The sequence below is a fragment of the Schistocerca piceifrons genome, chromosome 5, assembly GCF_021461385.2.
Source record: "Schistocerca piceifrons isolate TAMUIC-IGC-003096 chromosome 5, iqSchPice1.1, whole genome shotgun sequence".
NCBI classification, from domain to species: Eukaryota; Metazoa; Arthropoda; class Insecta; order Orthoptera; family Acrididae; genus Schistocerca; species Schistocerca piceifrons.
This window is the reverse complement of record NC_060142.1, coordinates 701,023,017-701,038,064: the sequence shown is the minus strand read 5'-3', so window position 1 is coordinate 701,038,064 and position 15,048 is coordinate 701,023,017. Positions and strand designations below refer to the sequence as shown.

Sequence of the window (15,048 nt, the reverse complement as noted above, 5' to 3'; positions counted from 1 at the left end):
CCATCGTGCAATAAACACCCTCCGCCTAGCACTACAGTAAATTTTTGAGCAGCTCCAGCACCTTTGCCCGCGGCGGAATCCCCCCACGCCTCGAACTCCTCGGCTGCCTCATTAATAAGTTTTTTTTAAAGACTTTAGGACGTACAAGAGTCACTCCAAAGGAAATGCACACTATTTTTGTAAATATACAGTTTTCATTCTGCATGTGTGAAAGTTGTACAGTGTGTAGATACATCCGTCCCGCTTGTTTTCAAACTTAGTTCAACCTGTTCCCGTCAGTGGCGCCGTCGCAACATGTCTTCAAGTTGACTGCTACACTTGACGTTCGTCAGAAGCGACGTGCTGTCATAGAATTCCTGTACTGTGAAAACGAGACAGTGGGAACCACCCACAAGAGGTTGAAAAAAGGTGTACGGAGATGCTGCAATCGATCGCAGTACAGTTAGTCGGTGGGCAAGCAGGTTACGCGACGAAAGCGGGCACGGCAGTATTGAGGATTGTCCTCGCAGCAGCAGGCCTCGTACTGCACACACTCCAGACAATGTGCGGAGAGTTAACGAACTGGTGACTGGTGACTGCTGAGAGATACATAACAGTCAACGAATTGTCACGCTATGTTGGGATAGGGGAAGGAAGTGTTTGCAGAATACTGAAATTGTTGGCGTTAAAAACGGTTTGTGCCAGGTGGGTTCCCAGGATGTTGACAGTGGCTCACAGAGAAACAAGAAAAACGATATGCAGCGAACTTTTGGAACAGTACGGGAATGGTGGAGATGAATTTCTTGGAAGAATTGTGACAGGTGATGAAATATGGCTCCATAATTTTTCACCGGAGACGAAGAGGCAATCAATGGAGTGGCATCATGCAAATTTGCCCAAGAAAAAAAATCATACCTTCTGCTGGAAAAGTTATGGCTACGGTGTTTTTCGATTCAGAAGGACTCTTGCTTGTGGACATCATGCCAAGTGGAACCACCATAAATTCTGATGCATATGTGACGACACTGAAGAAACCTGAAGCTCGACTGAGTCGTGTTCGACCACATCGGCAAAAGCAGGATGTTTTGCTGTTGCACGATAATGCACGGCCACATGTCAGTCAAAACACCGTGGAAGCGACCACAGAACTCGGATGGACAACACTGAAACACCCGCCTTACAGTCCTGACCTGGCTCCATGTGACTATCGTCCCTTTGGGAAACTGAAAGACTCTCTTCGTGGAACGAGGCTTGAAGATGACGACTCCCTTGTGCACGCTGCCCTACAGTAGCTGCAACAAGTTGGTCCAGAATTTTACTGTGCGGGTATACAGGCGCTGCTTCCAAGATGGCGTAAGGCAGTTGAGAGGGATGGAAATTATGTGGAGAAATGAAAATATTGTTCCTAAAGGATGTATCTACTCACTGCAAAAGTTTCAAACATGTAGAATAAAAGGTGGATTTAGAAAAAAAATAGTGTGCATGTCTTTTGGAGTGACCCTCGTAGGACCGGCGAATGCAGCGTTTCCAGGAGCCCTCCCGGCCGGCCAGCTCGATTCGGGACAGACACGCTCCTCTGGGGGAGAGGAGCGCACGCCGACTCGAGGGCGAGCCTCGCCGCCGGCAAACCTGTATTTCAACTCCGCGGCGGACGCAGTATGTCCGCGTCACCGGCCGGCCGTCACTCGATCGACAGGTACAGTCGCTGCACCGCGGGGGCGACCTCTGCAGCCCGGTGGAGTGCGCTCTTAAACGGAACGGCGAGTGTCGCGGAACTTCCAAATGGACTGTCATTTGTCCACGAATGTGCAGACCTATCACAGTGACGTGCTCGTAAAGGGTAGCTGGCGGTGTTGGCGAAGCGCAAGTAGCCAGCACCGGTGTACCATCTGACACTCCGGCCTCTGTCGTCATTCTACCACACCTGAACATAGCGTGCGGTTCGGGGTACACGTTAAAACATTTTGCCTCGATATTATTGTACAGTGTGTTCCACAATTAAAATTAACAGCAATACCAGCCCTCGATCGCAAAGAGAGGAGTCTTTTGATCCAGGTTTCGGCACTGCTACCGAGTACCTTCATCAAAAATAAAACTCCCAAATTGTCATGTCACGTATTAAACTAAAAATTAAGCGATAAAACTGTAGTCACAAAATTTGTAAAACAGAATACATATTAAACTGAAACGTCCTGGCAGATTAAAACTGTGTGCCGGGCCGAGACTCGAACTCGGGACCTTTGCCTATCGCGGGCAAGTGCTCTACCATCTGAGCTACCCAAGCACGACTCTCGGATAGCTCAGTTGGTAGAGCACTTGGCCGCGAAAGGCAAAGGTCCCGAGTTCGAGTCTCGGCCCGGCACACAGTTTTAATCTGCCAGGAAGTTTCATATCAGCGCATACTCCGCTGCAGAGTGAAAATCTCATTCTAGAATACATATTTCTGATGAAGGCACTCGTGCCAGCGCCGAAACGGAGTCAAAAACTCCTTTTTTGCGGCCGAGGGCTGCTATTGCTGTTGATTTTACTGTGTAAACGGTCGCTGATCACGCAGCCATGTTCAAAATTTTATGCTTCACAATTCATGTTACACAACTCTCGACGTTGTAGAGGGGACTTGCTAGATCAAGTCTTACATAGGAACCCATGTCCGGAATCGTCATCCAGCGACGCTACAGAGCTTCAAATTTATAGGGTTACAAACTTTCTAGGGTGATAGAGAAGCTAAATGTATCAATTTGATGTAAAAGTCCCTCTAGCGCAAACGAAAGAGTGCGAAGCTATAAGCGAATACCGTTCTGATCCTCTGATAGTGGAATACATGTACCGGTACTGTTGTTGTTAAGATTGTAGGGTAGGCAACTTTCAGAGGTGGTGGTACGGACCAAAACAAGGAAAAATGTCTTGTAACCATGCGCTCTACAATTTATACCTTCGCTAGTGTGAAACACCGTAGTTCTTACGGTATGGTTTTTAGAGCGCATGTTTACTAGTCATTTTTTCTTGTTTTGGTCCGTACTACTGCCTGTGAGAGTTGCCTACCCTACAATCTTAGCAACAACAGTACCGGTACATGTATTCCGCTATCAGAGGATCAGAACGGTATTCGCTTATGGCTTTGCACTCTTTCGTTTGCGCTAGAGGGACTTTTACGTCAAATTGATACATTTAGCTTCTCTATCACCCTAGAAAGTTTGTAAGATCATCACGGAACCACCCTGTATGTATTAGAGGCACCTGCGCGTATAACTTCAACGCTCTGTACCATCGTTGGATGACGTTTCCACACATGGGTACTATGTAAAACTCTATCTACCAACCTCCCCTCTGTAATATCTAGAAGTATGTAATATGCATTATCGAACAATCTGTATATCTCCGTACTGTATATAAAAGGCAATATCCTGACTGACTCATCACCGCCCAGCCCCAACCGCTACGGCTGGAATCTGGAGAAGGTGTGGATTTTATACTGTAGGCGTCGTTTAGGAAAGGATTTTTCGAAATTCTCAGTGAAATAGAGATGAAGGTTTTTTAAAAAATAATGAAATGTGTGTTTCAGCATTTTTTGAAATTTGACCCTATGTTGGTGAAATAGTGAGTGAAATCTTTTTAAAAAAATGCACTATTCAACTACTACAGTATTTTTAAAGCTACGTCCATGAACACTGATATTTCACTTCTCGGTTACAAATAAAAAAAAAGTACGTGTTTCAGTGTTTTTGGAAATGGAACCTCTAAGGGGGTGAAATAGCGGATGAGATTTTTATGAAAATATTTTATTGTGGAAGCATTTTTAAATGCTAATCTACGAAAATGTAAACTTGGCTTCTCTTGGCTTGCACGGTTTTTGGAAATTTAGCCCCTTTGGGGGTGAAATGGGGGATGAAAGTTTTTATGGAAATATTTCATTGCACAACCTAAATTTAGGACAAATTGTATTTAGCTTCTCTGCTAGAAATAAAACATACACCTGTCACTGCTTCTGGAAATTCAACCCCTATGGGATTGAAATAGGGTCAGTCTGATTCAGTGACTCACCATCGCCCAGCCCAAACCGCTAAGAATAGGAACTTGAAGTTTTGTCCGAAATTCCACTCCTAAGGAGGTGAAGTAGGGGACAAAAGGCTTTTTGAAAGTATATCCACTAGGGGGTAAAAAATTGGGTGCAAGTATTTCGAAAATAAATAATTAGTAAAGAACTACTAAAGGATTTTTGAGGCTGCACCTACGACAATCGTTGATTTACTTCGCGGTTAGAAATAAAACAAATACGTGTTTCAGTGTTACCCTTAAGAGTGCAATAGGGGACGAAAATGAAGAAATTTTAAGTTACATTAAAAAAATTTAAAACTAATTTTATGAAAATTGGCATTTCACTTCTCGGCTAGATATAGAGAAATAGTTGTTAGGGGATGAAAGTTGCTATGGAAATATCTCCACAAGAACGGAAAAGGCATAACTGAGAAAAACTTTGGATTCCAACTGCCAGAATCGCTTTTTAGTCAGAAGTACATTCGGATAAGACCATGATTATATGGCTTTAATTACCGTGAAAAGCTTAGAAGGTGTTGTTTTGTGAACATAAAAAATTCGATTAAATAAAAACAAAAATAATTCTCTGCAGGCCACACAGTCGGTCTACATGAGCGAAGCAGCGGGTGCTAAGGTAGTTGAAGATATTTATCCACTTTATGGGCGATGTTCTTTTTCACTGGACTGGACTACACTCCTTGAAGTAAGGGGTAAAGTACAGAGAGCGAAAAGTTGTTTACAACTTACGCAGCAAACAGACTGCAGCTGTAGGAGTCGACGGGCATGAGAGGGAATCGCTGGTTGAGAAGGGAGTGAGACATGGTTGTAACCTGTCACGTAAGGAAATGTAACTGATCGACGGAAGAAGTGGTTACAGAATACTCGTTCTTGAGTATAGTTCACACGTGTAGGACCTCTACCAAACTGGAATAGTAGAAGAGATAAAGAACATGCGCCAAAAAGAGAGGAGTCTCGTTGTAGGATCTTTTATCCGGTGCGATAGCATTTGCGTTAAGTGCTCAACAAACTTCACTGACAGTCATTACTAGAGAGGTGTTGTGCATTACGGAGAGGTTTGCTATTTAAATTACGAGAGCGTACGTTCCGGAAAGATTGTGGGGTGGGGCTATTACTCCATCCCACATACATGTCATCTCACGAAATGACAACGGCGACAAAATCAGAGAAATTCTATCCCTTACAAAGATTTGCCGACAGCGATGGTTTCGATGCGCCATTCGCAACTGGACACTAGACGGGGGAGCGTGGAGGCGTTGGTACCAGTAGTACCTGCTACAGGAGTATGAGGGAATGAAGTGCATGATAATCTAGCTATGAGAGCAACCCAATAACGGAAATCAGTTGCAACAAAGAAAAACTAAGACAAGGGTTTAGAAACAAATGGGGCAATTGTGTGGCAAAGAAATAAAAATCGGGGGGGTGGGGGTGAGACATTCACACCAAACCGTATTCTCCTACGAGGCGCCAAAATTATTCTATTAAGCTATCACTATCCCTGAATTTTACTGTTTTACAGTTAACAGGCCATGGAACAGTGAAAGCCTGTTATAAACTGTTTAAAATAATAGATTAAACACTGTGCACATGTAATAGAGGAAAGCCAACAATTGGCCATCAGCTTTTAGCCTGCAGTAAGTTAACGAGAGGGAGAGACGTGTTCAGGGAGGAACTGGTAAAGGAAGTCGATGGCCCATCAATAAATCATGGTTCATAAATTAACAACGGATGTTTACAAAATAAGATTCGCAGTTGTGTGACAAGTCTTCGGCGTCGCCCATAAATTAACACACACACACTGAAAACCTGTACATATGCTAGAATACTGACAGATTGGTAACTCACGATGTAGATATGAAAGTGGTATTTCAATAAATTGTTAAATTTTGATATATTCTAATTTTGTTTTTGGGAAGAATAAATGAACCTGCATGAATTGTGTTACCTTTGTTAATCTAAAACACTGCTGATAATGCCTTAAGTTGGCCGTCATACGTAATATTACAATGTGATGGAGGATGATAAATAAATAAAACAATCATATCGACCGGCCAGAGACATGTTGCACCTCTTCCTACGGAATTCCTTTCATAGATCATCTTTTAGCTTCATTTCACCGTACAATTCGTTGTCTCCTTTTGGAGAAAGGATCATAGGTTTTCGGTGTACAAAAATATGAGTCAATCTGATCAAAAATTTCATCAACTTCAATAACAAAGGTATTTAACGTTCCCTGATAGATAATTTATTTTATAGCTGTCATACTACTAATAGGCTTATGTACCGGTTTAATAACTGCCAGTTCCAACCCAGTATACTGATCTACAGACACATAAATAATTTCACTTTGCGCCAAACCCAGAGATCAATGCGGATAAGCGAAAAGCTATCTGTACCTTATGTTTTATGTGGGTATTCCACTTTTGGCTGCTCCTAGGTAATTTACAGTACTTACAATTTCCAGCGATTTGAGGACAATATCGTAATCGAACACTGGTTGATTTCTTCCCAGCCAAACTGACGAATGTCGAGTCAAACTCAGATATCTCCTGTCAATAATAATTGTTTGCTGTGTGAAAACGTCTTGCATCAGTACAGCTATCTTCAAAAAAATTTAAAGAGAAATGAAAGGAAGGCCGTCAACACTACTTGCGATTCAACATGAAGACCGACAGGTCGCCGTGTCATGCACGCAATTTGGATGCAGAATGGCGGGCATGGGGTCACACACCGCTCGCCACTTCTTACACTGTGGCTCGTCAGCTGGCGTCGCTAAGCTGGGTGCACCCCTTAAGTCACAGAATACGAGGAAAGAGTGATGGCTGGTATTTACGTTACCACTGTGAAATCATGTTACTGAGCGTCAAGCTAAATGACACTACGAAATGACCACTTTCCACTCCCGTTGTTTCCGCGATAACAATTGTCAGAGATCATACTCTAAACTGACGCACAAGCAATGTCTGCCAACTGTGGAAATAATAGACATGATTGCATATGACATACCTTAGCAACGGTGAAGCCTTACCTGGAACTTAATATTGTGCACGGAGTGCTTTTCAGTCGGGTTCGTCTACGCCCTTTCATGGCGGTATACATTAAATGTATTCCCAATTCCGAATGCGGACAATCAGCTGTAGACTGGAATGGCGAAAATGAAAATTTGTGCCGGACCGGGACTGGAACCTGCATTTCCCGCTTGTCGCGAGCGGTCGCCTTACCATTTGGCTATCCGTGCAAGACTCTCGGTCAGACCGAAACTTCCGTATGTCGTCAAACATGCGTCTACAACCTGTACTCTTACATCCATTATGTAGAGTCCCGTACAGGTGTGACATTTTAGTTGAAAGTCGTCTGCCTTGCCCGCTGTCGGCGGATACACGCGATATTGCAGTGGCTGTGTTATTCTGAATTACGATGCAAAGTTCCTTTGGACGTGGATGAATGTCCAAGGTAACTTCGTATCGTAATTCAGAATAACACAGCCACTGCAGTATCGTATTTTCTACGGTACTCTTTTCTAATTTTTAATAAAACCGAGGTCAACACTGCAAAACGTGCTGTATCTTAAGACAATCTGTTCTTCGAGCAATTTGATACATGAAGCAACAGGAAAGTTTTTGTACTAGTAGCACCATTGAAAGTAAAAAAGTGGCAGCTATAGGTACGCGTTAACCCTTGCAGATCTTTGCGCTTGGAAGCATTTCGCTTATCCGCACAGTTCCCAGGTTATGGTGCACAGTGAAATCATTTAGTTGTCAGATTGGATTGGATTGGATTGTTTGGGTTGGGTTGGGTTGTTTTGGGGGAAGAGACCAAACAGCGAGGTCATCGGTCTCATCGGATTAGGGAAGGACGGGGAAGGAAGTCGGCCGTGCCCTTTCAAAGGAACCATCCCGGCATTTGCCTGGAGCAATTTAGGGAAATCACGGAAAACCTAAATCAGGATGACGGGACGCGGGATTGAACCGTCGTCCTCCCGAATACGAGTCCAGTGTGCTAACCACTGCGCCACCTCGCTCGGTGTTAGTTTTCTGAGGAAAACCATACTTAGTCGGAGCCGGCAGTTATTATACTGGTACATAAGCCTATTAGCAGTATGACAGCTATAAAATAAATTATCTGAATCCGTAAACTGATACCACATGCAGCAGACCTGTCGAATGTTTGCATTTCTCATTTTTCTTTTCCTAAAGCTGCATAATCAGGCACGGAAACAGCAGTTTGCCGACTGGACGCCATGTAATTCTTTGCCACTGGCTTCACTCGGATGCAGTAATGGTGGAGGAGGGAGGGAGGGGAGTGCTCTGCACACTGCTCTCCGCCTCCCTGACCTTGGGCTTGGGGAGGCAAGTCTCACTCATGCAGCTCCGTTTGGATTTTATGTGGTTGTTCCACTCTTGGTTACGTCTAGGTATTTTACAGTATTTACCGTTTCAGTGATTTCAGGTCAATACAGTAATCGAACATTGCTTGTTTATTCATATAATTATGCGCAGTGCAATACATTTATTTACGTTCAGAGTCAACTGCCCATCCCTGCAGGTCGTCCTGCATCGAGCTACAGTCTTCCGGCCTTTCATCTCTGAGGGCTCTCATGAAATTTACTGTGTCGGTCTGTTCCATTAATTTATTTTTATTTATTTATTTACACGTCAAGTTCCGTAGGACTAAATTGAGGAGCAAATCTCCAAGGTCATGGAACGTGTCTGTACATGAACTTACAATATAAAAGTAATAAACAGATAAAAATAAATGTTCATGAACCTGAATAAAAGGCAGTCTATAAGTTTAAGTAAACGCTATCAGCAATACAATAAGAATCAGCTTAATTTTTCAAGGAACTCCTCGACAGAATAGAAGGAGTGACCCATGAGGAAACTCTTCAGTTTCGATTTGAAAGCGCGTGGATTACTGCTAAGGTTTTTTAATTCGAGTGGCTGCTTATTGAAAATGGATGCAACAGTATACTGCACACCTTTTTGCACAAGAGTTAAGGAAGTCCGATCCAAATGCAGGTTTGATTTCTGCCGAGTATTTACCGAGTGAAAGCTGCTTATTCTTGGGAATAAACTAATATTGGTAACAAGAAACGACAATAAGGAATATACATATTGAGAGGCCGATGTCAAAATACCCAGACTCGTGAACAGAGGTCGACAAGAGGTTCGTGAACTCACACCACTTATTGCCCGAACCGCTCGTTTCTGAGCCAAAAATATCCTTCTAGAGTGGGAAGAATTACCCCAAAACATAATACCATACGACGTAAGTGAATGACAATAAGCAAAGTAGACTAATTTCCGTGTCTAAGTATCGCTCACTTTTGATACCGTTCGAATAGTAAAAATGACAGTATTAAGTCTTTGAACAAAATCCTGAACGTGAGCTTTCCACGACAGCTTACTATCTATCTGAACACATAAAAATTTGAACTGTTCAGTTTCATTAATCATATGCCCGTCAGGTTTTGTTGACTTGTGTGTTAGAAACTGTAAAAACTGAGTCTTACTGTGATTTAACGTTAGTTTATTTTCTACAAGCCATGAACTGAGGTCATGTACTGCTCTACTTGAAACCGAGTCAATGTTGCACACAACATCCTTTACTAGCAAGCTAGAGCCATAAGCAAACAGAAATATTTTAGAGTTACCCATAATACTAGAGGGCATATCATTTATATAAATAAGGAACAGGAGCGGCCCCAACACTGATCCCTGGGGCACCCCCACCTGACAGTACCCCACTCAGACCCCACATCACAGCCGTTATCAACATTGTGAATAATGACCTTTTGCAGGCTGTTGCTGAAGTAAGAGGTTGTGTTGAGTTCTGGCGGCCAGAAAGTCCTGAATCCAACTGCAAATCTGGTCCGATACTCGGTTCGCTAAATGACAGTATGGAATTGTGTGGAATGACTTCCTGAAGTCAAGGAACACGTCCTCAGCACAGCACAGTGCTCTGTATCTTATTGACAAACAGAGAGTGCCGAGTTTCGCCAGATCTGTGTTTAACGCCATGTTGCATAAAGGGAATTTTCGTCCTCCAGACCCACAGATAACTCACCCATACTGTGTATTGCCTCCCGTAACAGAACTGTGTACAGCTGTAAACTGTGGTGTTGGCCACTGGCTATGCTGTTGAGTACTCGTTCACTGATGGCACCCCGTCCGTCTTCTGTTCCAGGTGACATCCTGAGCGGCGTGTGCTACGTGGGTGTGTGGGACGCAGAGTCGCTGCGCGGCTTCGTGCTGGCGCCGCTGTTCGCCTACCTGGTGCTGGGCACCGTGTTCCTCATGGCGGGCTTCGTCTCGCTGTTCCGCATCCGCACCGTCATGAAGCACGACGGCACCAAGACGGACAAGCTGGAGAAGCTGATGATCCGCATCGGCGTCTTCTCCGTGCTGTACACGGTGCCCGCGCTCGTCGTGCTCGCGTGCCTCTTCTACGAGCAGGCGCTCTTCGACAGCTGGATGATGACCTGGAGCCGCGACATGTGCTCCAAGAGCGGCAAGTACGCCATCCCGTGCCCGCCGCCCAGCGCGGACCCGCCCCGCCGGCCCGACTTCGAGTTCTTCATGATCAAGTACCTCATGGCGCTCATCGTCGGCATCACGTCCAGCTTCTGGATATGGTCCGGCAAGACGTTCAACAGCTGGCGGGAGTTCTTCCACCGGCTGCAGGGCAGGCCAGCCCAGGCGTACGTCTGAAGGCGGAATTCTCTGCCCCTGTTACAAAGAATTTCATCAATGCAGAGGGGGAAAAGTGTTTTCATTGAAAACCCTGGTGACCCATCTGGAAGGAGTACAGCACAGCATCTGTTTGCGTTACTGTTTACAAATTAGCAGATAACATCCCATTGTAGCTGGGAAGAGACTTTCTCAAATGTCTTCGCTTGCCACAAGTGCTGTGGTCATCGTAACTTTTCTGTTTTGCACGAAGTCACAAAGTGTTACAGTGCTCGACAGCTCATTACTCGGTTTCCCCTAAAAGATCAAAATCGTTCCTTTTCATATGTACAAAGCGTGTATCGCATCTCTTATTCTTTCTGTACATACCGACGTAGCTTCCTGTGTAGCTTCCCAGAATTATAATGTACCGGTGTAAAAATGGCTGTAATCTTGTTGTCGGTGTTTCTGTGTCTGTTCAGGCTAAGTGGAAATGTGAAGAAATTATTATAAGCCCTGCCATGCAAGGCATGTGTGTCTGGCAGTGAGGTCAGTGTTGTGGCCGGCTCTGCTTCACACAATCCGACGGGGGCTAATAGCACACTCGACGCACACCGTAATTCGAATATTGGGTAAACCCTCATACTTCTGTAATATTATCTTCTAAGACGAAGGAAGGTGAGGGAGTGCGGATTAAACGTGCCTCGGCAAGTGACCCGTCGTTGCTCCGATCACCTGCTTTGACGGGTAGGGTTATATAATTCACATCCAACAATTATGTATGTTACAATTTGTATGTTCCTGTAATTATCATGTGTGTCTACATGTTTAACAATGTATGTGCATGGCAAAATGTAATACTGTTAGTGCCCTCCCCATTTTACAAACAATCCTTATCACTGTCTGTAATGCGAACTTTAATCAGAATTATGGCATGGCCGTCTGGCAGTATTATGAAATATTTGCAAAGATTTAACTCGAAGTAATTCTCCGGGCATATGAAAATTAATTTCCAGTCACTTTTGGAGTATTTAAGCTATTCTTTGGTTAGCTATGTTGCAATCATTGTTGTTAGTATCCTTACAGACGGGCAAAGCAATTAGTGCCACTACACTCTCTCTTTATCATATATACAATCATTTTCACCATATAGTTGCTTTATTTGTCTCAAAAATATTCTGTGCAATGATGTATCCTCTGTGCTTACAAACAAAATATGTTCTGATGAAGTAGTTCTTTCTTTTTGATTGTTTCTCTTTGACACAGATTTTCCTTTCATTTTGATGGGCATTTTAAAGCTTCAATATTGTCACATTGCTTTTCTTCCATTAGTATCAATGAATAAATGTGCTTACAGAAATAAAAGACTAATCATGGTGGGAAGGAGGGGGACAAACATTGTAAGACTGAAAAGGGAAAGGTTTTGTATGATGTCATGAGCCCCTTTATTTGTCATTAATCTTTTGTTAGGGGGAAGATATATTCCAATCCAGCATAATCCTGATATGGTAACTTCAACCGTCTGTTAATCAGATACCTGCATGAAATGTTTTTGTGACTTTATTTATTAAAATTTCTCAGCATTGCGTTAAAATCCAGTTGTACATGGAAAACGTTTTTATACTGCAGCAAATACATAATGTTAACTGTTTTTGTGATAGTTTTACGTGCAAGTCATAAGCAGATAGTTACAAATTTCAATTTTCAATTGAGAAAACACAAAACTGGATTTGAAAGTCAGAATGTTATTGCAGTGGATTAGTGCATTTACCAGGAGCAACTTCACTGTAATTAAGAAGAGAATTTATGGTAGAAGTATATAATTTATCTTTTTTATTGTACACATCTGGTTTCACCAACTACAATTTACAGGTGTGCCACAGATTGACATGTAACTCATAGCTTTATGAAAGCCGACCATTTGATACAAACTGCATTATTTTATTATCACACAAGTATTTGGAAATTAGTCAAATTTTAATGAACTGCATAATTATGAGGGTTATTCATGCCTACAAAATCTGTTAAAGAAGAGTAAATATATGTTCAATGTTAGTGGTACTGATGATGTCAAGGTTTTCAGGCAAATGGTTACAGTTAATATTTTGTATAGATAGAAAGGTGCATTAGAGTCACAAATATATTCTTTAGATTTTAGTTATTAACAGTTCTGAAATTACTGAATGTAAGTTAATTTCTGCCAGCTTTTCCAGCTGCAAAGCCTTATGTTTTTGAAATAATAGTGCCTTATTTCAGAGTATTCTGGAAGATTAAAGTACAGTTCAGGTAACTTCTGTTGAAAATTTAGTGAAGAGCTGCATTTTAAAGCAAAAGTAGTATTTAAATTTTTGCTGATACGATGTATTTTTAAAATACTATTAACTATGAAATGTATATACTGTTAGATTTTTAAAAAACAATGTGTCTTGCCATATGATACTGCCAGTTACAGACTTTTTTACCATTACAAGGCATTGCTTTGACTGTAGACTCACTATAAATTTATAATACAGTTGAATTGTGATTGTTAGTATCTGACAATGTACACACTGATAAATTAAATATTATAATTTTTTTGTATGCATTATTTTTTCTCTTTTAATGTATGCCTAAAAAGCTATATATCATCAATATAATTCCAAAAGTAGTCAGAACATTCACACATATCTTTATTTGAAGCAGTAAATTTGCAAACATCAGGACTAATTCGATTCTCAAGGCATTAATTTCAAATCTATCTGTGTACGTTGCTGGTTTATTGGGAGACTGGAATGGAGCGCTTATAGATATTGGAAACTTTTTGTCCCAAATTAGTACAAAAAAATCATTTCACTGCCAACAACTTTTACTTTTTGTATCAATTTGCCTTTAGTTCAGTGTTTAAGCTTTCAGAATTACTGTTTTCCCTTTATATGTCAAACAAAATGCTTATTGCATTTTATGTGAGGGTCAGTATCCTATAAGGAACAACTGGAACAAATATCTGCCAAATTGTAGCATTCAGAGAGTGATTTCTTTTCGTTTCCTTGTACCTGTGATGGACTGAAGAATCCATTGCTTAATGGTTATTATCTGTACAGTACTCCTCTGCTTGTATTGATGTTTTACACGTAATACCTCACTTGTAAATATAATGTATATACCATGTATATTCAGTGTAAAAGATGTTACAATATGCATGTAAAAATGTGTTCGATGTGTGTGTATATGAAACAATATAGTGCATAAACAATTGTAAAGTATTTAAGTTTCTAAAACACATAAAGCACTGTATTGTAATTGAACTTAAGTATTTGTCTTCTATATTTTGTTGTAAGTCTCTGTTTCTGTCAGACTATAATTTACAACATAAATAAATATTTATTTAATACTATTATGTGCATCTGTAGAATGCAAGTCGTATCCTCAGATGATTTCACACTACTGCCCAGAATACGATAAACTAATTGTTATTAAATAACAGCAACAAAACAATATATTACGTATTTTTAACAGTGGCTTGTCTAGTCTCATTTCAAAATCAATAATTATATACTTGTTTAAACAAATGTAGAAACTTTTATAGCCCTTCTGAACTTCTTGTCATCAAGTCACACTTAATCTCAAGTGGCATTTTATTAAAATTACTGTTTTATAGCTCTTAGTCTGACTCAATGTTCCTTCGTGTCTTGTATTATTTATATGAAATTCTCTGTTTTTTTATTTGTGTTAAATCTATAGACAAGACCATAAAAATAAACTTGAGCTGTATGTTGGAATATTGTGTTTTTTCCTTGCACATTCCCGATTTCTCATGATCACAGTAAGCCTGATGCAATTAAAAGGGAAGTAAAAATACAAAAATGAGATAAGATGCCCTTCTATGGAAAGGAAAACACAAAGTGACAGTAATTTTATCATCCTTCTTTCTGCAAGCACAGGGCACACAATTGTGATTTCTACAAAAGAAATTAAGGTAAACCTCTCCTAAACTTGAACCCAGTCATTTGTAGGTCTTAAGTTTCTAGTTTCATCAAATTAACTTGTGTTAGACTGGAGGAAAAAATAAAAACGCACACACACAATTTGTGAAACCTCAGTTAGGCCTGAAATTGCAGAAGCCCATTATGAAATGGAGCCCAGAGGACATTGTTTGTTAAGAACCAGTGCTGCTCAACAGTTACCGCATCAATTAGATAATGTATAGGCAGGCTCCTCAGTGTGCCCATTTTCCTCTACAGCTCACTTCTATTTAATGTTCAGCATATAAATAGAAAGTTAGCAGCAGCAATGTGACCAATGTGAAGAGGTAATGGGCATTCACATGGTATTAATCACAGCAAGTGGAGATACTTAAAATGAAATGTTG

The 15,048-nt window shown here is 41.3% G+C and overlaps 1 protein-coding gene across 1 annotated transcript in view; it reads left to right on the top strand.

Annotated features, from left to right (window-relative positions):
* The window catches only part of LOC124798083 (frizzled-7), a 112,621-nt gene extending 98,171 nt beyond the window's left edge, over positions 1-14,450 (top strand). The window contains exon 2 of the mRNA XM_047261324.1: positions 10,219-14,450. Coding sequence (XP_047117280.1) covers positions 10,219-10,742 — 524 coding nt within the window. The 3' untranslated portion in view covers positions 10,743-14,450. The remainder of the gene's footprint in view (positions 1-10,218) is intronic.
* The last annotated feature ends 598 nt before the right edge of the window (positions 14,451-15,048 follow it).